The following is a 22,930-nucleotide window of genomic DNA, read 5'->3' as shown; positions in this document are numbered from 1 at the left end:
AAGGATGTTCATAAAAAAGTAAAAGCTCGAGACATGATATTTGTTTCGTACGAGGATAAAAGTTCGCATGATAACTTATGCATGTCAACAAAAACATGGTTATCATGTTTTAGGAAACATCAAAACTTTGGGGGTTTAGACATTTTATAAGTCTTTAGTTCCACTATTGCCTTGGGGTGTATAATAAATACTTTTGTCCAATCCACTTATATAGTTACACTTTTTCCATTTGACAAAGCCATTTTTGCCACATGAGACATCTTTGTAATTCTTGAAATTTGAAACATCTTGATGATGAACTTATTTTTAATAAATTCAAGAAATTGACTCATGTATAGGTTGAAAAGATTACTAATGAGAACCATTTAAGAAAATAATGATATTAATAAGCCTTGATGGCTTGGTGGTGAAGAAACAAGGGAGGTGAGAGAGGTTATGAGTATAAATCCTTCCACTAACAAAAAAAAAAAAAAAAACTAACTAGTATTTGTTGATAAAAAAAAATAAAAAAAAAAAGTCTTGATGGCCACTTTCCAGTACTTTCACTTGTGGCCTCCCTTCCACTCGCTGCAAAAGTACCTTTATTTCCAGAAATGAAGTTTATAAAAAAAAATGTTTAACCATTGGAAATGAAGGAAATCCTGCAGCACTTACGCTTTAACCAAAATTATTCGTTGAATAAATTAACATACGGTCTAGCAATAACAAAGGTGCAAAGAAGGATTGACAGGGGAGCATAACGGCCAACAAGAATTGACAACTTCAAACAGCATGAACTCATTTAAGAACCTACACATAGACCAAGGAAAGTTCTATTTCCGGAAACAGTTTGTTATTGAATAGGATCAATTTGAGTTAAGCTACAGGAGATCAACACAATAGGACTAGAATCACAACCAAAAGAATTGTATAATAAATCTTGTATTTCCCAGCTAAATACAGATAAATTAAGTTATATAAAGTGTGGCAGTTACATAGCAAATTAATAAAAAGATAAAAAGAACAAATCACAATCTTGCACACAAAGTGTCTCTATTGACCAAAACAAAGAAAGACACAGAAAGGGAGAAAAAGGCACAAATTTAAGACAAATGTTTTTCAATGATGCTTTCCTGGGAAGAGAGAGCCTTGAATATTTACAAGTGCTACACACACCTCATGACCATTCACAACCCTATTTTTATCTCTTCTGTTCAGAATATAATTCATGCTTCACATAAATCATTTTTTGCCCCAGCAAAAGCAGCAACTCTGGACAAAACAAAGATAAAAACAAAGAGAAGCAATGAAACACCAGTATGATGATGAAAACTCAAGTTACAGATGTACTGTCCAAACATTAAACAGGTGTTGCAGGCATACCTGAGCTTTGTCGTCGGCAGGTTGGTTCCGAGCAGCATATTGTCTCCCATTAGGCGTAACTGGCACGTGTCCAGCCCCCACCTGTTTCTCCTCCCGCACTTTGTTGAAAATGTGAGTGTAGCCATCAGCCGATGCAGGGTTGCTCTCATCCCACTCACCAAACTTTGGAACAGCAGCACCTTTATCAGGCTGCCAAATCAGAAATTATTTGTGAAGGAAAGTCTCATAAAGACTCCAAAATCAAATCCTTACAGATTTCCAAACTGATCAATCACTGATGCAATATTCATGATTCTTACATTTCATGCCACACATAAAACGGGACAATAGAAAACTTACAGTTTCATCCCCTCGGTTAGGTGGTCTTAATCGGGACCTTCCTGGGGTACCATGGCTACTGTCATATGAATTTTTTCCTTCCCAAGAAGGACTATCTCTTCCAGGGGTCTTTGCCTGGCGATGAAGGGGTGAACGGTCAATGCTGTGCTCAGACCCAGTACTTTGTCTTGAAGGTCTTTTACGGTTGTCAGCAGAACCTACTCCGTGACCTCGATAGGCAGAATCACTGCCACCATGGCGAGCTGGAGAGTCAGTAAATTGTTTAGGATCACCATCCTCCCTACTCATTTGTAACTCATGTATTGATCTCACTGATCCCTTTCCAGATGGATCCTCTGAATGAACTCTGGGTTTTGAATGGGGTAGGCCAGCAGAAGAAACTACATCTGAATTTTCCTTGGTGTCATTTGGATTAATCATCTTTGAACCTGGCTGACCTTTCTGGGCTTTGTCAGAATGAGCTGTATCTGAAACATTCTCTTCACTCTTGCCTAACATTGGAACATTAGAACGTTGCTGTCAAAAAGAAACATTCAAAAGATCCTGTTAATTAGCTGATACAAGTCTTAAATGCTAATGGATGTCATTCCAGTATCAGAACCACTTTAGAGTTATCAACATTCAACAGAGAAACAACAGAGAAAGGAAATAAAAGATAGACTCCTTTTGCTTTTCTTTGCAATAAGGATCATCTTTTGGTACTTCAGGAGATTCAATGTATTACAAGGTTATTTCATTGCGAAATGGTGTTGTTGTGAAAATGGCTGAACTCAACAGTACATACCATATAGTACACTGGGATCTGTTTCACTTTGAATCTAAAATGATAGAACAGCTAACATAGGGTGATTCCATCAAACCCAATTTAAGTCTCTCAGAGATTTCTGAACAGAATGTATGTATAGATGAAGAAAGAAGCAAACCAAAAGCACCTAGGTGAAGCATAGAGTACTAAACTTTCCCAAAGCAAATGCAATTTTAAACATTAAACTACAAAATTCAAGCATCTCTATAAGCACGGTAAATTACTGCAAACAATGCACACCCAGAAACAAAGTTTCTCCATTTACTTGTTTCTCATCCATTATCAACTATCAAAACAAATCCCCCAAGGAACTCTCCAATGGTGGAAGGATTATGCAGAGAAAAACTCCAAATAACCTTTTCCAAATTGTCCATGCAACTGAACAATGCAAAATATATTAGAATGGATAATCAAAACCAGAAATTGATAATTCCATATTTTAGGATATGAAGTTTTACTTGCCCCCCAGTCTTGTAAGTGGAAAAATATTATTCATAACATAGGTAAAAACAATAAAGCAGATACCATGAAAGTACCATAAGAAAAGTCTTTTTTTTGTGTATGTATGTGACTAGGGAAGGAGGCATGGGATAATGGAATTCACAGGGATCAAACCCCCCAACCAAAGAATAACTTCATCTCTAAGGTTTGCACATATTCAAGAACATTGCCAACAAACAGGTGCCAAAGAAGCAAGGCTATTATTATTCTATAATTACATTAATATTATATAACCACCCAGTATCTTTCAGAAGGCATGATAGAAACTCAAAATACAAGTTTTAGTGCTGTTGTTATATAAAGTCATAAATAATTTCCTAGGTCTAATCTTTAGAAAAGTCTCTTCATCCTACAAGGCTGATTCATGACAATTTTCTTGTTGAAATTCAAGTTTTAGTGCTGTTGTTATTAAAAGTCATAAATGGCTTTCTAGGTCAGATCTTTTAGACAGCCTCTTAACTTCATCCTACAAGGCCGATTCACGAAAATCTGCTTGTTGAAGTTAGTTCATTTACATCTTCATAAAGTTCAATTTAGATTTCTTGATTCCAGTTTCATAAACTGCTGGTTTTTAAACCAGCATATCATAGATTTAATTTACAGTAGTTTACAAACCTAACAATTTAACTTCAACAGACACATATTTGCAAAATCAATACAACTTAAATCACACTAGCATCATTCATTTTCACTCTCATGAGTCTCATCTCTTCCATCAGACCATCCATTATATATTAAAAATTTGTTGAATATACTGATACCACTGAAAGTCAAAGTCATAACATAAAGCAGTAAATTCCCCATCAAAATTATTATGCTGTCAATTGATATTACATAAGAGTCATCACTATTTGGAAAAGCGGAAAAGATATTATAGTGTATTTGGTTAATACCAAGAATCAATTCTAGTTCTCAAAAATCATGGTGGTACCATGAAAAAGTAGAAACAACTGTTTGATGCTTTACCATCATGAAAAATCAATTTATTTCTCATCATTAATCTAATCCAAATGCACTATTAGTAATCTTCTTGGGAAAGAAAAGTTCAAAGGTTCCTCTTACTTTGTTTAAAAGGCCAAATACATTTGAGATACAGCTGAAGATTGAATTAATCCAGATCTGCAAGTGTGGGTATTAAATTAAAAAGGCAACTTGGTGCTACAAAGCTCCAGACATGGTGGGGTCTAGGGAATGGTTTGACCCATTAAGGGAACAAAAAAAAAGATGGTTATGTTGAATGGAGTAACTTTGGAGCTAGGATCTGATGATTAGTGTGAGTATTAAATTTCTATCAGAAAACCCATGCTTAGAGGGTTCAATTTCCCCAATCACCTGAGTGTTCTTACCATGTTCATGCATTATGTTAGACCACCACAAAAGTGGAGATCTTTAACTTCTATTTTCTTTTCCCTTTTCTGGCTTTTCATCTTTAAAAAGCATGTTATGTTATATTAACTATAGCATGATTTTTTAAGATTGTGAGCCAACTATGAGAAAGAAATTAGCAAATGATATAAAGTTCCTATTATCTTTGTTATGCCACTGGATCATCAGATCCTAGCTCCAAAGTAATTTCATCCAACATAGCCATTTTTTCCCATCTTAATAGTTGGTAATTTCGGTTGCCTTTTTTTTCTTACCTGAACAAAGTTGTAGACAGAGCTTTTCAAAGTTGCTCATACATTTCTAGCAAATATATAAGGCCTACTATAGTTATTAATTTTTGCAGGAAATAAAAATCATAGGCTTCTCAAGCTTCTGAATTAACAAAGATTTGTTCATTGCCTCAATTTTGGACTTGATATATAAGGATAGGGATAAAAAATATAGGTGAATTAAAATGTGTAAATTATATCAAACAATACTTTATAAAAGCAAACTTTGATGGAAAGTGGGAAAAGCAACCATTAATTAAGGGGCACATGCTTCCCCACTTTATATATAGAGTATTAAAATACCTCTAAAACAAATTAAAAAAAAATGTCTTTGTTAGTTTGTTATTGCTGTTATTTTTTTAATCTGGATTCCTAAAATATGCATAAATTAAAATCCAACAAGATATAATCCACTCAATAACATAGCACAATTTTACAATAGCGGCTTTATCTTTATATTAGTTACATGTTGTGAAGTTTAAATCCTTCCACTAATCAAATTGTGAAGGGTGAAGCTTTTAGTTTTCAATATTGTTAACTTTTAGACACGGGATTGCATTCGCATCACCAACCGGTACAAAATTAGAAACAAAATTACAAATAGCAGACCTAGTTGTTTTTTTATGTTAATTCAACCAAAATTTATATTTAAGAGTAAGAATTCTTGTTTTTCCGATGATGCTAATAGTAGTGCACACACAACTCAGAACTGGGTACTTGATGCAGCCTAACAAATTTAGAAGTAAAAAATCCATGAAAACAAAACAAATGAATTGTAACACAGAAAAACCATACATGTTTAAATGAATTGCCTCATGATCACAATCAGCAGAGAAATAATGGGATGGGGCAAAACAGAAAAAGAATCAAAATTGGCGAAACTGTATCAAAGCTTCAGAACATGAAGGTATAAACAGTAAACAGAAAAAGAAACAAACCAAAAATAAAAAGGAGCCACACTTAACAAAAGATTACAACATAATGCAAGAGATTGAAACTCTGGCTCCCTACCCTTTTCCTCAAATTTTGTCAGCAGCAAGATATACATAAAACAATAAAAAGTGAAAGAGGAGAGAGAAAAGTAAAAGAACTCACAGCCATTCCTGCTAAAAAAAGCCACTACCCAGAAATTGTGGAGATGAATTGTTGAAGAAAGTTGAGATTTTTCTTTGGATCCGAGCCTGGAAAGGTGAAAGCTGAGAGAACCCAACAAGCTCTTCCACAGAATGCAAAGACCCAGTGTGTGTGTGTGTGTGAGTGTGTGTGTGTGTGTGAGAGAGAGAGAGAGAGAAAAGGAAGCTTAGAGAAAGGTTTATGAACCACTGACCGGGGCCACCGGTAATGTTTGACCATTTTCTTTTTCTCAGTAAATTCTATGTTTCTTCTGCTTCAAAGTCCTTCTCCTTCTACAGTCACACCCTTCACATTGTTATTTCTTATTTTTGCCTAAACCGCTATTTTACCCTCCCTTTGATGGACGCGGCTACGGTGGAGTAGCAAAGTGGACCACCTGTGGAAACGTTGAAAATAACTGGTAATAGGAGGTTTCAAACCGGAAGAAAATATTAAAAAATATATTTTTAAAACAATAAACAGTTATTGAAAGTTTATTTATTTTTTTAATTTGAGTCCTCTTTTTTTTGTCATTAAGGAATGGTGTAACCGAGTCGATTTGGGACCGAGTCAATTTGGACTGGATTTGATCAAACCCATGACTCTACTCATCAAATTTGAACGGATTTATTTGGATTGATTTTCTAAGGAAAAATGAAACTCAACCCAAACCAACTTGTTTTTAAACGGGTTGGGTTGGGTTGGCTCAACGGGTTAAAATATTTAATTTTATTTGTTCTTTTTAAAACACTATTTTTTATAAGCTAATTTTTTTATTAAATAAATCAGACATATTGTTTCTTATTAGTTTTTTATTAAAATGAAAATTTTGGTTTCAAACATCTTTTTCTACTAAAACTAATGAAACATTACGAGACTTACTCTTTGTAAATAGATTCAAAATATTTTTAGAAATCATTTGAAGTGATTTCAATCAATAAATCATTGTCGCTTTCATTCTAAAGGTTAAAGATGCATTGATGCTTACTCAATTCAAGTTGATAATTCTATGTAATCAATAGTCAATAATATTTGATTTAAAAAAATATATTATATATTACATATATTGATGATAATAATAATAATTTAATAGAAATTAACGGGTCAATGGGTCGGGTTAATGGGTCAATGGGTTCAAATATTAAAACTCGTGACCCAACCCAAAACTCAACGAGTTTGATTGGTTCGGTTTGGGTTTGACCAAACACAAAAATTACTCAACCCAAACTTGTGTTCGCTTGATTGATTTAGGTCAATCCGGATTCACGGTTGACTTGCACTCGCTTACACTCCTATCATTAACCTTTCCAAATCCACTCATCTTTCTGCACAACTAGATCCACTTCGTGACCTCTTTCTTCTCCGCAGTGTACGACTTCTCTGACTTCGCTCCTTTGATGTCTCGCTATCTCTCTCGATATCGATCTCTCTCCCATGCTACTATAGCGAGCCGCAACGACGACAATGCCACAACATGCCTCCCATTTCGTCTCATGTGACTAGTTTGACCACAACGCACAATGAGAAATGTTATTGTGGGAAAGTGATGAAAGGAGGTGCAACATGTTCAATTGTGAAGTCTTTGTCATCGCGAGGTCGTGGAATTGTTGTTGCCATACAACAGCTTCCCAATCTCATACGACATCATCATCTTTCGGTGCTACAATTGTCACTAGTCAACAGCTTCTAGATCTAACAATAAAAGCTCAGATCAGATATGAGAAAATAAAAATAAAAAAAAAGATTTGGCAGAGAAGATAAAGTACCTCAAACACACTAAAGGGGGGTTGAATAGTGTGACGGATAAAAACTTTGCCTTTCGAAAAGTTTGAAAGCTTTTCCCAAACAGATATCAATGGACGGTGGGTTTCGTCCAAGGGATTCAAAATCACTTTGCGTTTAAAAAACTAGTTCACAAAACTTGGACACAATAGAGTAGAGGTAAACTCTAAAAAGGAACTAGTTATATAGAAGCACTAAAGAAAACACAGAGGTTTTATACTGATTCACCCCAACTCTTGGGCTATGTCTAGTTCCTTCAAAACTTAAAGGGTTTCACTAATCAAAACTTTGATGACAACCAAGTATTCTCTATGCCACTTCTAGCTACAATAAGTATTCTCTAGGCCACTTCTGACACTACCCTTAATCTCCCCCTAAGATTAAGACCTAAGTATTTTTTGTCACGAAGCCACTCTTGACTTTCACAAACAATAAATGTTTGGTAGAATATGTATTCTAATCACTCAAAGAGTGTTTACACAGTAAGCTCAAATACAATGGAAACTTGCTAACTTAGTAGAGCTAAGGTTCACTCAATTTGCTCAAGTTTCTTTTGTCCAACTAAACTGACAGTGTTGCAACACTTTGTTTGTTTTGACTCAGATGATTCTTGAGTGATTCTACAACTTCATTACGGATATCTTCAAGCTTTATATAGACTCCAGAGCTTCAATTTGTTGAGAGATCCCAACTAGTTGTTGCCTTAACAGCTTGGACGCTTTACACGTGGCATGTTACAATGCAGAGAGAGAGTGTGAGGACCACAAACATCTTCTACAACTTATCTTCAGAGAAATACATCTTGTCAGTGTCGCCTTGTGCTCGGAGCTGACTTTTAGTGTACAATTCAAATACAACGTTAATAGCACAAGACAAAAGGAATAAAGAATGTCAAGACAAGACAATTCAAAACTTCCCTCCTGTGCAATATGGCATGTATTGCTTACTGAACCATGAATATTACTTTCTAATGATAACTCTCAATTCTTGAGGATTGAGTAACAGTTTCATTGCCTTTGGACTATGAGCCAAGTGCTAAAGCACTTGCCTTCTTGGGATGGACGTTGAGGCAACATTGTCTAATGACTGATACTTCGGCTATCGTCCAAAGCCTTTCTCTTCATGCTTTTTGCTTGTATCTCATAGAGATAAACAAACTTGTAGCTTAAGAATGAAAGGTTAACACATAAAATTTATACATTGTTAACATCAAAACCATAGGGACTTAACGATTTGGTACGGTCCAATGTGACTTGGACATAACTAGACTCTAAAGCAGGCATGGGATCATCAAGTATGGCAGCCTCTAAAGCAGGAACCATTGTTGTAAGAACCTCAGGGTGAAGTTGCACAATAGTGGTTGGTGTTGGTGGAGGTGGTTGAGGTATGGGTGCATATTGGTGTTGAACAAATGGAGGCAGCCTTTGTTGCATCATCAAATTCATGTTGTAGAGAACAAAATTGTTAAAGGATTTGAGTGAAGACTTCAAAGCGTTCTTGATCAACAAGTTGGTCTCTATGCGTTCAACAATGATTTTTTTTCCATAGTCTCTTCCAAGTTGGCCTGCTGAAGGCACAATAGTTCTTGAATCCTTTCTTTAGACACATCACTTAGAGCAATGGTGGTCAAAGGAGTACTAGAAATGCTAACGGTGGCTAAGGTATCTTCAACAACTTGTGGAGGTTGTGAAGTAACTTCAAACAGATGAGGCTCAACAACATCTACTTAAGGTCCAAGATGTGCATGAAGATTGTTGAACAAATCTTCAAATTCACGCTTCTCTTGTTGTTGTTTGCTTCAACTTCTTTCTGAATTTCCATTAACTGCAATTCAACTTGTCTTGTTTCCTTTGGAGTTCAGCTGTCATTCCTTGACCTGGAACCCAAGGATTCTGATTAGAAGAGTATAGAAGCTCCTTGATCGCGAGAAACCTTGCCCAGGCAGTGATGATGGCTTTTCTCATTGCATCTTCAGGATACTTATGCAAGTTGAAGACAAATTCAGAGTGAAGAGTATCATGAATTAGACATTGATAAAACTCATTATCTCCTTCTTGCCTTAGGAAACACATCTGCCCATTTTCGAAGGAGTATATCTTGGTTGAACACAATATATGTACCATGCGCTTGTGGTAGGAGTTGTCTTCCTTATCACAGTCAGAGATGGATGCAAGGCGAGAGTTCTTATACATGTATTTATAGTAAAAGAGCATGGCATCATTCTGATCAAACTTAACTCCTAGATTTAATGCAACAAGTTTCTAATTTTCATCCTTTGTCAAGTGCTGACTCAAATCATAATGAATTAGAAGCAAAACTGAGTTGTCTTTTAGGCCTGGATTAGGCATTGACTTGTTGTGGGGAGGAACTTTGTTTTTCTTCTTTCGTAGGTCCAAGGGTGGCAGTCTTGGATCTATTCTATCATACATGAATTTAATAGAAGTTATTTGTTGGATATGTAGAGCTGGAGAATAGCTTGGCCATTGATTTGTCAATCCATATTGCATCATCATCACACTAATGTAATGTACATCATCCTTCATCGGGGAGAGGGCTTGATGTCCAAAATCTAAGGGAACAAACTTAGACATTGGAGTAAAGAGTTGGACATGTTGTGGACTCAGGAAAGGAGACAAGAAATCATCAGAAGAAGGATCAATATCTTGAGAATCGATTTGGAAAATCCAACTAATGGTGTTCTTGTCATAGCTAACCTTTTGTCTGCAAGCTCCATAATTGATTTTGTAGACATTCTGGTGTTGTGCCGCTAGAGATGAAGGATTGGATGCTTTAAGGTGAAGTCGCTTCCACTTTGGAGGGGGAAGAACTTTGATCCCTTTTGGTGAATCCTTTTCAAAAGCCTTGGACGCAACATAAAGGCTATTGGTTCTTGGACGAGGGACATGTAACTTCCTCTTCTTCGACTTTAAGAGGGAACATCGTCCAATCAATCAGAGGTTGGAATTGTGCTTCCATTCTTCTTTGAATGTTGTAAGCATTCTCAGACAGAAAGGCGACAGGGAATCGCAACCTTGCGAGGTCTTCATCAGAGAGATTGAGGTCTCTAGTCGGAGGTCCTTAATGTTGAAAGTGGTCAAGGTGGATACGATGTGGAGGTGCTTCAAAATTTTCATGTTGAACTTCATTGTCCATATCAACAGTGCACTTAGTTCATTTCTTCTTCTTGGGGCAGATTGTCTTAGTTCATCAAAGGCTTCTTTCAAATTATTGAATAGTTGAAGTCTGTTGACGAGCTAGTTGAACATCAGCTGGAGGAGGGGTCATCAGCAACATTATATTGAACGAAGGATTGTTCACCCTCTGGATGCTTAGGTCATTGAGTTTCTCTCTTTCATGTTTGCTTGAATGAGTGTGAATAGAAAGAGAAGGAGCCTATTGAATTTGTTTCACCTTCTTTGTTTAAGGCACAAAGGTCTTATCCGAAGGTGGTGCAACTTTTCTCCTTCTAAAGATCAAGGGACTATCATCCTCACTCTCAGTCTCATTGAGTTCCCTTAGGTGATGGGTAGTGGATGAAGGCTTTTGTTATGGCTTCTAATCTTTTCCTTTGGTAGAGGGAGAAGGTTGTTGTTGCTTCTTAGTTGCAGGCCTCTTGGAGACATTTGCCACTACACCTATTGCCTTGGGGGCAACTAGAGTAAGAGGTGGACGTTGTTGAGGAAGCGCAGCCTTGGACGGAGTTGCGTCCATCCTTTTCTTCATCCTTTGCTTAGCTGGAGCAACTTCTTCTTCTTTGTCCATCCTCTCTTCTTTAGTAGCCTTTTCCCAGACTGTGTCCAACCGATCGTCTCGTCCAGTGTTAAGTCCAAACTTTTGTTGAAGTTCAGCAAGTATGGAGTCATTCACATTGGGAACTTGTTGGAAGGATTCATCATTAAGGAGTCTCATCTTAGAGATGTTCTCTTGGGTAGATTTTGTCTTGCACATCTACAGGTGTTTCATACAAAAATTCTCTTATCACTCCATGGATTCCAAATACCTTAGTGAGAATGACACTATGGTATATATCCTTCCCTATGCTCTTGTCATTCATAACTTTAGTACCAAAGCAATTGAAGAGAATTTGGGGCAATTCAAAGGAAATGCCCTTCATGAGATGATACAGGATGAACTTGTGAGCATTGAACAAGAAGTCCTTTGATCCTTCCTTGTAAATAATGGCTTTGTTGACTATCTGCTAGAAGTTTTTGCCTTGCTCAACAGTGTTCCATAACATCTAGGAGTCTTAGCCTAGTTGAGTCCCCATAAAGAGTACCCAATGTTATCATCAAGTTCATCTCCCCAACTATTCATGAACTTGGTTCCTCAATTCTAGCAGCCAATGGCTTGAACAATAGTTTCAATCGAGAGCTTCACTTGTATTCCAAGCACTTTACCAACAAAATAGCCTTAAACATCTTCATTTTTGTAAACTCTTGTTGTTCTCCAAAACTAACAGATAAGTTCATGAACTACCACTTTAGGGTCTTCAAAGAAGTGGTTGATGCCACAAAGCAAAAGATGAGCTTTAATGACATAGTTGGCATTTTTCGGAGAGTTGATATCAAAGAAATGTCCGACGCGGACTCTTGGTTCCTTGTCTTTTGTCATAACTTCGACAACAAGAATGGTAACGGGTGTTGTGCTGGTAATCTGAACAGGGGAACCTTCTTCAGATGATGCAGATGGAGGATTATTCCTGAAGTTTGGTGTGGCTTGGACGGCTTAGGGTTGGTTCTGTTCTTGGCCATTGACTTAGGGTTAAGAAATTTCTAGGTATCTAAGAAAAAGAAAGGTTAGAGTGCGGAGAGGTTTCTAAGAGAGAATGCGAAGGGATTGTAGAAGGTTTGAGCGTGAAAAAATGTAATGGTGGGTGATGGTGACAATTAAGTGTTTAGGGTGAGGAGAGGGAAAAAGATCGTGGGGGGAATTTGAAAAGATATGGGCCTTTTCAAACTAGTTCAGCCATTGTTTGGTCCAAAGAACTTGTTTTCCTTTTTTATTTTCCTTTGCTCTTTTCTATCATTAATTGATTGATTTTTTTCTCTTCTTTTTTTTTCTTCTTTTTTCTTTCTTTCTTTGTGGTTTTTGTTCTTTATATGCGTTTTTTTTTCTTTTTGTTTTGATGAACATCACTAACCAAAAGATGATATAAATCCCCCTTGGAAGATACGCCTTCTTTCTCATCCTAGGGTAAGGTTGGAAACTTCTATCCTAGGTTAGGGTTCTGGCAAAAATCAATGCTTGGCTCAAAAGGCTTGCAAATGGCAGAAAATAATGTATATTGGGATAGTTGTTTGGCCAATGGCTTAGAAAGAAAGGAATGCCCAGATCATCCCCATGAATCACATATCATGATAACTAGAAATTCATGCAAAATCAATTGCAAAACATACCCATGCGGACACTCAACATAAAAGATTGTTGTTACTGTTACTGGTCCTGCCCCGGCTGCTGTGCCTGCCTTGGCATGCAGTACTTCTCAATGAAAGACCTATTAATGGGAGGTCCGATGAGCTTTGGGGGCATAATCGACACCCCATAGAACTGGCAGAGACCTGTGATCAGAGCTGAAAATCTCAGTGCTCTATTGGACTTTTCTGGGTCCACTGGGTGTCTTGGAGGTGTGATACCTACAAATTGGTAAATGGCATCTAAGATAAGTTAGGCTACATGAACACTGATATGGGTTTGGATAGCGTAGACCAGCTGGCATTTAGGCAATGGGAGATCAGAATTATGGTCGCTGGGAAGGATGTTACTGAGGAGAAGCGTCATCCAGACCTGTGTCAAAGTTGTCATGCTAGTGCGCATGATTCGCACCTGCCTTCCTGTCACGCTTCGTGCAAAGTCTTGTCCCAGGGAGCACAGTAGCTGGCCAATAGCCTCCTCATCAAATCCTGAGACCTGTCTTCTTTTCTCGCTGTACTCACATTGCTGCCCCTCCTCTTTGACCAACGGATGCCCAAGGAACTGCTTGATAGCATCTTCATCATAGGGGATCCATTGGCCCTGCACCCAGGAGCGCTTATCCATGACTCCTTCTTAGTGGGCCAGGCATCTGCATAGAATTCCATGACTATCTCAGGGTCGTACTTAGCCATGGGCTCTGTCAGCTAGGTCCATTGCCACTTGGCAACCTCCGCCTGGAATTCTGTGTACTCCCCTTCTCTTAGTTGGACCCGTCTCTCTTTGAGGAAAGACAAACCCTTGATCGCTTCAAAGCAGCGCTGATGTTCCTCGCTTCAAAAATGATGTCCATCAAATTCAATCTCCGCTTGTGGGGCTACAATGGATCCCTCCCCTGCGGTGGTCTTCCTAGCCTTTTTAGTAAGAAGCTTCTTTGGAGCCATTTGCTTGAGTGGGATGAATGGAAAGCAAGAATAATTGAGACAAATGCACAACAAAAGCTTGAAGTTGGTGCAAAAATGGTGGTTCTCGTAGGTCTTAGGGAGCCTTTGGTGAGTTTGGAAGAAAATGGGGGAAGATGGGGTGAAATTTGGCTTCACCCCTCCCCCTTTATTTTTTTCGTCAGACCATGCTCGCCCAGGCGAGTTGAAATTTTTTTTTTGCAAAGTTTTTGTTATATATATTCGCCTTTTAAACCTCATTAATTATGTATGAAATAATTCAAGAAAAATGAATAAGTATGAAACATGAAATTAAAGAGCAAAGTTAGAGATACTAAGTTGCCTCCTAGGAACATTTTTTTAACGTCTTTAGTCGGACGCTAGGTGGTGATCGATCTGATCCAGGGCCTAGCACCTGTTAGTATCTGCCCTAATGCTTTGACAAGACACTTGTGTCACCTTTCCACTTGCCCCTAGGCTTACCCAAGTTGGTGTGGTACTGACCATCACCCAAAATGACTATTTATTCATTTCCAATTTGCAGGATCCCTTGATGATAAGATGCAGATGCATGCATGTTTATGATCGAACGTTAAATGTAATAATTAAACAGGTGTTGTCGTGTTCAATTTTACTTAACACTTACAAACCCCCTGCTGAATGTGCCTAATGGCTCCGGAATGAGTGAGCAAGAACGAGAGCATATGTTCTTAAAGATAATAAAATGTAAAGGACACAACACTGGAGGGAGAGATGTGAATCATTAATCCGTATTTATTAATGTTGCGATTTATGGTTTACAAAAAATTTAAGACTCAGAGATCCAAATGAGTCCTTGAGGAGGCCCAAACATTGAGTCTTTGAATTGCCCTAAGCATCACGCGTAATATTGCTTGACGATGTCGGAATTCATAGGCGAAGACAGCTCTTCGTCATCCATGTTCATAAGCAATAACACTCATCTCGAGAAAGCCTTCTTCACAACAAATGACCCTTCATAGTTCGGGGCCCATTTCCCTCTATGATCCTTTTGAACCTGCGACACTTTATTTAGAACAAGGTCCCCCTTGCTAAACTTACGTGAGTGCACCCTCTTGTCGAAATCATTTTTAACTCTGCTTTGATATAGTCGCCCATGGCTCATGGCGGTCAATCTCTTACCTTCAATAAGATTTAATTGATCAAAGCGTGCCTGGGCCCACTCTGATTCTTCCAATCCTGACTCTGCTAGGATTCTCAAAGAAGGAACCTCCACCTCAAACGGGAGCACAACCTTCATCCCGTACCCCAAAGAGAAAAGGGTTGACCCAGTAGATGTGCACACAAAAGTTTGATAACCATGCAATGCAAATGGGAGCATCTCGTGCCAATCCTTGTATGACACGGTCATCTTTTGAATGATTTTCTTGATATTTTTATTGGCAGCCTCAACTGGCCCATTCATCTTTGGCCGATAAGGTGTTGGATTTTGAAATCCTCACATATTTCCTTCATCATCTTGTTGTTTAAATTGGCGGCATTATCGGTGATGATCTTCCTGGGCAACCCATATCTGCAGATTATCTCCTTAATGAATCTAACAACCACATTTCTAGTCACACTAGCATATGAAGCTGCTTCCACCCATTTGGTGAAGTAGTCAATGGCGACTAAAATGAAGTGATGCCCGTTTGAAGCCTTGGGTTCAATGGCCCCGATCACGTCTATGCCCCCACATTGAAAATGACCAAGGTGCTGCCAAGACGTTCAATGGTATAGGTGGAGCATTAACATTATCAGTGAAAGTTTGGCACTTATGGCATTTCCTCACATGAATGCAAAAATCGTTCTCCATAGTGAGCCAGTAATACCCCGCCCTCAGAATCTTTCAGGCCATGGCATGACCATTGGCATGCGTACCAAAGGATCCCTCATGCACCTCCACCAGCATTTGTTCAGCCTCTCTTGCATCCACACATCGGAGCAACACCATGTCATGGTTTCTCTTGTACAAGATATTTCCACTCAGGAGGAAACCGACTACCAACCTTCATAACGTCCTCTTGTCATTATCAGAGGCCTCAGGCGGGTATTCCTTGTCTTCAATGTATCGTTTGATGTCGAAGTACCAAGGCTTACCATCCTCCTCTTCTTCTATCAAAAAACAATGTGCAGGCTCACTATGACATCTAAATTCGTTGTACGGAAAATCTCCGTGCGGGCTCACTTTGAACATGGACGCTAGAGTGGCAATGGCGTCGGCCATCCGATTTTCCTCTCTAGGAATGTGATGAAAAGATATGTCATCAAAGAATTCCATTAACTTCCTGATGTAAGCCTGATAAGGCACCAATTTGTGGTCCCTGGTCTCCCATTCACCTTTCAACTAATGAATTACCAATGTCGAGTCCCCATATACCTTGAGTAACTTGACCCTAAAGATGATTGCTACTCAGATCCCCAGGGCACATGCCTCGTACTCTACTATATTTTTTGTGCAATCGAAACACAATCTAGCTGTGAAAGGTATATATTGTTTGTCCGGGGAAACCAATATTGCCCCGACCCCATGGCCTAGTGCATTAGACGCACCATCGAACCACACGATCCACTTATCCTGGTCCTCCTCCTCGACCTCCTCCTTAAACAAGGTCATGATATCCTTCTCAGGGAATTCTGGATGCATAGGCTGATAATCATTGATGGGATATTGAGCTAGGTAATATGCCAAGGCACTCCCCTTTATTGCCTTTTGAGTGACATAGACAATATCGAATTCCGACAACAGAACCTGCCATTGAGCTATCCATCCAGTGAGAGCGGGCTTTTCGAAAATGTACTTGACAGGATCCATTTTGGACACCAACCAAGTAGTGTAATTCAGCATATACTGCCTCAGACGGTGAGTTGTCCATACCAAGGCACAACACATCCTCTCTAGCAAAGAGTAGTTCATATCGCATGCCGTGAACTTCTTGCTCAAGTAATAGACGGCCCGTTCCCTTTTTCCGAACTCATCATGTTGTCCCACCACACACCCCATTGACTCATCTAATACAGTCATGTATAGGATAAGAGGTCTTCCGGGCACCGATGGTACGAGCACAGGAGGATTCATGAGACACCATTTAATCCTTTCAAATGCCACTTGACAATCATCGTCCCATTGGATGGACTGATTCTTACGCAATAATTTGAAAAAAGGCTCGCAAGTGGAGGTCAGCTGTGATATGACTCTCGCTATGTAGTTCAACCTTCCTAGGAAACCTCGGACCTACTTCTCGGTGCGTGGCTCGGGCATTTCGAGGATCGCCTTTACCTTGTCTGGGTCTACCTCTATTCCTTTCTAACTAACGACAAAGCTGAGCAATTTTCCAGATTTAACCCCAAAAGTACACTTTGCGAGATTCAGCCTTAACCTGTATTTACGCAGTCGCTCGAACAAGTTCCGTAAATTGACAAGGTTTTCCTCCTCGGTCCTTGATTTAGCGATCATGTCATCCACGTAGACCTCGATTTCTTTATGCATCATGTCGTGGAATAATGCCACCATGGCTCGCTGGTACGTTGCCCTAGCGTTCTTCAGCCTAAAGGACATCACCTTGTAGCAGAAAGTTCCCCATAGGGTGATGAAGGTTGTCTTTTCCATATCCTTCGGTGCCATCTTTATCTGATTATAGCCCAAAAACCCATCCATGAAAGAAAACACGACAAAATTGGCCGTGTTGTCTACGAGAACATCGATGTGCGGTAAAGGAAAGTTATTCTTTGGACTGGCTCGGTTTAAATCCCGATAGTTCATGCACATTCCCACCTTCCCATCCTTTTTAGGGACCGGCACGATGTTGGCGACCCATTCCCGGTACCGAGCAACGGCCAAGAAACCAGCATCGAATTGCTTCTTTACTTCCTTATTTATTTTCAGGGACATGTCGGGCTTCATTCTCCTCAGTTTTTGCTTTACCGGGGAACACTCGGGATTCAGAGGTAGTTTGTGCTGCACGATATCCGAGCTCAAACCAGGCATATCCTGATAGGACTAAGCAAAGATGTCTTGGTAGTCTCGCAACAGAGTCACCAACTCATCTTGAATGTCTGCGGACATGCAAGTGCCGACCTTGACCTCTTTTCTTTCTCTGCCAACGCCCAAGTTCACAACTTTTGTTTCCTCTTGGTGTGGCTTCACTGCCCTTTCTTCTTGCTCCACCATTCTTCTTAAGTTCGGGGGAAGTCCCCAATCTTCATTCTCTTCCCCTTCCGTTTGACATATCAGCCACTCAAAGTCGACGTCCGGGTCCTTGGTATTGTTACTCTTACAGGACTCAACATTGGATCTGCGGCAAATCATTTAATCACAACAAAAATAAATATGTAGAAGAATTAAAATAGATGAAAGGGAGAGAGGGAACACATCAAATGAAAAGGGTTGTGTATTTATAATTGTGGGAACATTAGAGAAAGAGGTATGCCTAACAAAAGAAGCAGACCCTAAAGCCTAGGCCCAACAATAGGGTTGGAACTATTGGATTACATTGAATTTGTCACAAAAATCTCAGGTCATTCGACGATTTGCCAATTCCCCAATTCAAAGTCTAGAGGACATGGCTGAACCCAATTTGGTTGGTCTTGAGGGGTTTCTTCGTCTATCACCACAACTTGATCCTCGCACATCCATCTTGCACTGACAAAGCTTTCACTGATGTGACAAATGAGGACCCTTTCCACTTGTAGTCCTCGCCCTTGTAGATGGGCCAGGCTTCTCTCCTTCCTTTCTAGGGTGACCCTCCTCTTGTCGGCATGTGTAGACTCGTAACCCAACCTGAACCTTCCACGATTCTCAGTACTCCACCAAGCTTGCCGTGCCATCTCTGTTTTGACCTAAACCCATTCCGGGCTCATATTTGCCCCTTAACATAACCCGAGCCACCATCAAAGCGGCACCAGATAAGCGTGGCTGCACCAGAGGAGATCCACATAAGCACAGCTCACAATTTCTAGTGCTTGGAATGATGTTTCCAATGACTCCTTTGCAGCCTCAACATAAGGCATAGAAGATGAACAACTTACCAGTATGTCTTCTTCCCCTGATAATATAACCAGCTGCCCTTCCACTATAAACTTTAATTTCTGGTGCAGCATTGATAGGACCACCCCAACCGAATGGATCCAAGGCCGACCTAACAAGAAATTGTAGGTAGGGCTTATGTCCATTATTTGGAACATTACCTGATATACGTGGCGCCCAATTTGAATTGGGTGATCAATCTCTCCCCTTACATCCCAGCGGCTACCATCGAAAGCCTGCACCACCATGGAGCTCGGCCTCATGTGCGACGCGTTAATAGGCAGCTTATCCAACATAGTTTTGGGCATGATGTTAAGGGAAGAGTCGTTGTCAATGAGCACTTTGGCCACTATGTGGTCTAAGCATTTGACGGACACGTGCAAGGCTTTGTTATGTCCCTTTCCTTCGACTGGTATCTCCTCATCGGCAAAAGTAAGGTAATTATTGGTAGTGATGCTGTTAACTATGCCCAGAAGCCCTCCACTGATATGTCTTGCGCTACATGGGCTTCATTCAATATTTTGACCAACAATGCCTGATGAGGCTCGAAGTTCATGAGCAGCCCAATAGAGAAATCCTAGCTGGAGTTTTGTTTAATTGTTCAATCACCTTGAACTCACTTTGTTGTATGATCCTTAGGAACTCGGTCGCCTCCTCAGCTGATATCTCTTTCTTGTTGAAGTTGCCCTCTTCCTCTGTGATCTTTTCAATCGAGACCTCATCATTCGGGGTCAGGCTCGCCTTATCTCTCTCATCTATATCCGCCTTCGCCTTCCTTTTGTCCTTTGATCGTACCAGTAGCTCGGGCGCAGCGAAGATCCATCCACTACGAGTCATGCTACTCGTACCGGAAATATTTGTAACTTTAGCGGACGGCAGGTCCTCGTTAACACGTATGACGGACGCGTCCTTCCTTCCGTCGGACCCTTGTGCGGCATATTTCCATGGCATCGCCTTATCACTTTTATAAGGGAAGGGCACAAGCGTCTTAACTATAAAGGGCTAGAAGCCTCGAGGCCTTTGAGTAGTGACGTCCCTGGTGAAGTGGATCACCAAAGGCTTGGGCTTACTCGGGTTTCTGTCATATGACTGCATGCATACATCTCCTTTCCCTTTCTTCACACTGCAGACTTCAATCTGCCCCTTGTTCATTATTCCTTGTAGAAGCTCCTCCGCTATTGGACATGTCTCCACATTGTGCAATGTCCCTGGATGCATTAAACAAGAATCGCCTATGTCACCATCAAGGTTGTGAATGTATGAATATAGGGTTTTGATGATGCCAAAGTAGAATCAAACAAGGTTGCTTCAACAAACATTTTGAGGTTAAGCATTGCTTCAAGATTAATTCAAGATCAAGAAAAAGATAAGGCCTCAAACAATCTCATTGGTCGATCAAGCTTTTTCCTCAAAACACTTTGTTTCCAACATCCAAGGCTCTGGTAATTGATTACTAGGCAGTGTAATCGATTACCAGAAGACAATTTTGAAAATCAGCTTTAAGAAGGGTTTTGAAATTTGAATTTAAAAGTTGTAATCGATTACCATTGATGTGTAATCGATTACTAGTAATGGAACTCCTGAAATTCAATTTGAAAAGTCATGACCCTTCAAAATATAACTATGTAACCGATTACCAGAAACCTGTAATCGATAACCAGTGAAGAATTTCAGAAAAAGCTTTTTGAAAGGACACATCTCTTCAAACCATTTTGAAAAGGAACGATGGACCTATATATATGTGTGTCTGACTTTGAAAAGTAAAAGAGAGAAATATTCTAAGAGAACTTAATTGCCAAATGCTCTCTCAACAACTCTTGGGCAAACACTTGCAAATCTATTGAGAATTCATCTAGGAACTTTAAATTGTATTATCATCTCTAAAAGAGAGAAATTCCTCTAGGATCTTAAATTTGTATCATCCACTCTAAAGGAGAGAAATCTTTCTGTTCATCTTCGAAAGTCAGTTGTAATCAAGAGACTGGTTGTCTCTTGGATTGTGAGAATTGTAATCAACAGACGGGTTGTCTCTTGGAGAATCTTGAACACAATGGTGAGGGATCCCAAGGTGTATTCAAAGTCTGTAAAGGATTTACAGAGATAGTGGAAAATCTCAAGTGGGTTGTTTGAGAACTGGATGTAGGCACGGGAAGTGGTTGATCAAGGTTGTGAGGGATCCCAAGGTGTATTCAAAGTCTGTAAAGGATTTACAGAGATAGTGGAAAATCTCAAGTGGGTTGCTTGAGGACTAGACGTAGGCACGGGAAGTGGATTATCGTGATGAAGATGACAAAAAAAATGCAAGGCATGAGCAATGACACGACATGAGTATGCATGCGTGAAAGTAATGACTAATGACAACAAAGAGTATATGGTTGGTAGCACAAAGAAAAAATGCTAAATAAATGAGCATGATAACACAATGACTTAATGCCAAAATGCCATGTGTGAACATAATAACATGGTAAACATAGGAATGATGTACACAATCACGAAGTCATAAAGATATGCATGGCTAGATCAAGGAAACAAAACATAGTGTGTTTATTTTGCGTCCCTAATTAAGGAACCTAATGGAAGGGATTAAAAGTTTGCTATTTAGTGACAACTCCCAAGGGTGGTCGTACATAACTTTCAATGGTTTCTAGAGATATCATCCTCTTTGATATCAAACATTGTGGCGGTAGGAACTACTAGCAACAACGTATCATCAAAAGAGGAAAACTCTAGATGAGGCTTCACTATTATCAAGCGAATCGGAGACCCAACATGACCATAGATCGACCTCCACTTCCTACGTCTCACACAGACCCGGGTATAGGGCCTAATAACTCACTGTGTGTGCAAAGGTGTAGGTGTTATGTGTGCGTAGAACAAACAAATATCTAATTATGCATGTAATAGGTAGACTGCCACACACCAAACATAAAAGCATAGAAAAAAGGGTTATGTAATTGTGGACAAAACAAGAACATAAAAATAAAAAAGGAAACTAAGTAGAGAAAAGGTCACGATAAACATTGCACACAGATTAAATGGCTTAACTCTCTAACAAAAGGTGTCCCCAGCGAAGTCGCCAACTGTCGCAACCTACCCTTCGGTAGGTGGGCAAGATGAGATAAAAATGTGCGTCTTCCAAAAAAAAGAGAACGCGCGGGAGTCGCCACCAACGTTTATTCTAGGAAAATGTTAGAAAAAACCAAAAAGAAGGTTTGCGAATTTTGAAAATAAGGGTTCGGTAGTTGTTTACGTGTGGGGAAGATATTAGCACCGCACACGCCCATCACAAGGGACGGTAGCCTTTAATTGAGTGTACGCAACGTGACTTCAAAATTATTTATTTTCCCTTTTTTACATATTTTTACTTTTCGGGGTCGACAAGGGTGTTACCCTTGCTCCTACATATCCTCAGGTGCGATGAGGAATTCAGACCTACGTAGTTCTTTTAAAGCGAGATAGTTGTGTGTTGAGTTGATTTTAGGCTTTTGAAAGATTCATTTTTAACTAACAAGAAAAAGAGGCCGTTAAGGCATTGGACCTTGAGCAATCTCAAGTGACTTTAATGAAAAGAAATTCAGTTATATGTTGATTTTATCTTGGTTTTATTCATTAACTTTCAATCTCTTTAAAAGATGATTTAAGGCACTAATGATCAGTTGAAATTTACTTTACAAGAAGAAAAGAGATTACTGATGATAAAAGAAGGAGATAAAGATGCACAAAACAAAGAGGACCACTAAGGATTCATAGATCATATCCAAATCCTTAAAACAAAAACTAACTGGATGACGAACGAAGAACACTGAATGAAGAACGATGTAGAAGTTGATTATGGTTGCAATCAATAGCGCCTCAGCCTCGTTTTTCTCTTCTTTCTTCTTCTTCTCTCTAATTTCTCTCAAAGTCCTCTTAATACTGAATGTCCAACCCCTTACTTAGCCTCCCTCACGTCTATTTATAGCAAAAAAGGGCAGTTGGT

The 22,930-nt window shown here is 39.4% G+C and overlaps 2 protein-coding genes across 2 annotated transcripts; both read right to left on the bottom strand.

Annotated features, from left to right (window-relative positions):
• Positions 1 to 884: 884 nt before the first annotated feature.
• RIN4c (protein) lies at positions 885 to 5,935 on the bottom strand. The gene is made up of 4 exons (NM_001248306.2): positions 5,758 to 5,935; positions 1,702 to 2,217; positions 1,363 to 1,551; positions 885 to 1,251 (listed from the first exon to the last, which is right to left on the bottom strand). Exons 1-4 carry the CDS (start codon positions 5,761 to 5,763, stop codon positions 1,222 to 1,224), a joined length of 741 nt encoding a protein of 246 aa, NP_001235235.1. The 5' UTR covers positions 5,764 to 5,935; the 3' UTR covers positions 885 to 1,221.
• A 10,001-nt stretch (positions 5,936 to 15,936) lies between these two features.
• LOC102663527 (uncharacterized) lies at positions 15,937 to 17,004 on the bottom strand. The gene is made up of 2 exons (XM_006603395.1): positions 16,479 to 17,004; positions 15,937 to 16,040 (listed from the first exon to the last, which is right to left on the bottom strand). The coding sequence occupies exons 1-2, from the start codon at positions 17,002 to 17,004 to the stop codon at positions 15,937 to 15,939; spliced, it is 630 nt and encodes a 209-aa protein (XP_006603458.1).
• Positions 17,005 to 22,930: the final 5,926 nt, after the last annotated feature.

The sequence above is a fragment of the Glycine max genome, chromosome 18 (assembly GCF_000004515.6).
Source record: "Glycine max cultivar Williams 82 chromosome 18, Glycine_max_v4.0, whole genome shotgun sequence".
Classification (NCBI taxonomy): Eukaryota; Viridiplantae; Streptophyta; class Magnoliopsida; order Fabales; family Fabaceae; genus Glycine; species Glycine max.
This window is presented reverse-complemented; position numbering and strand designations above follow the sequence as displayed.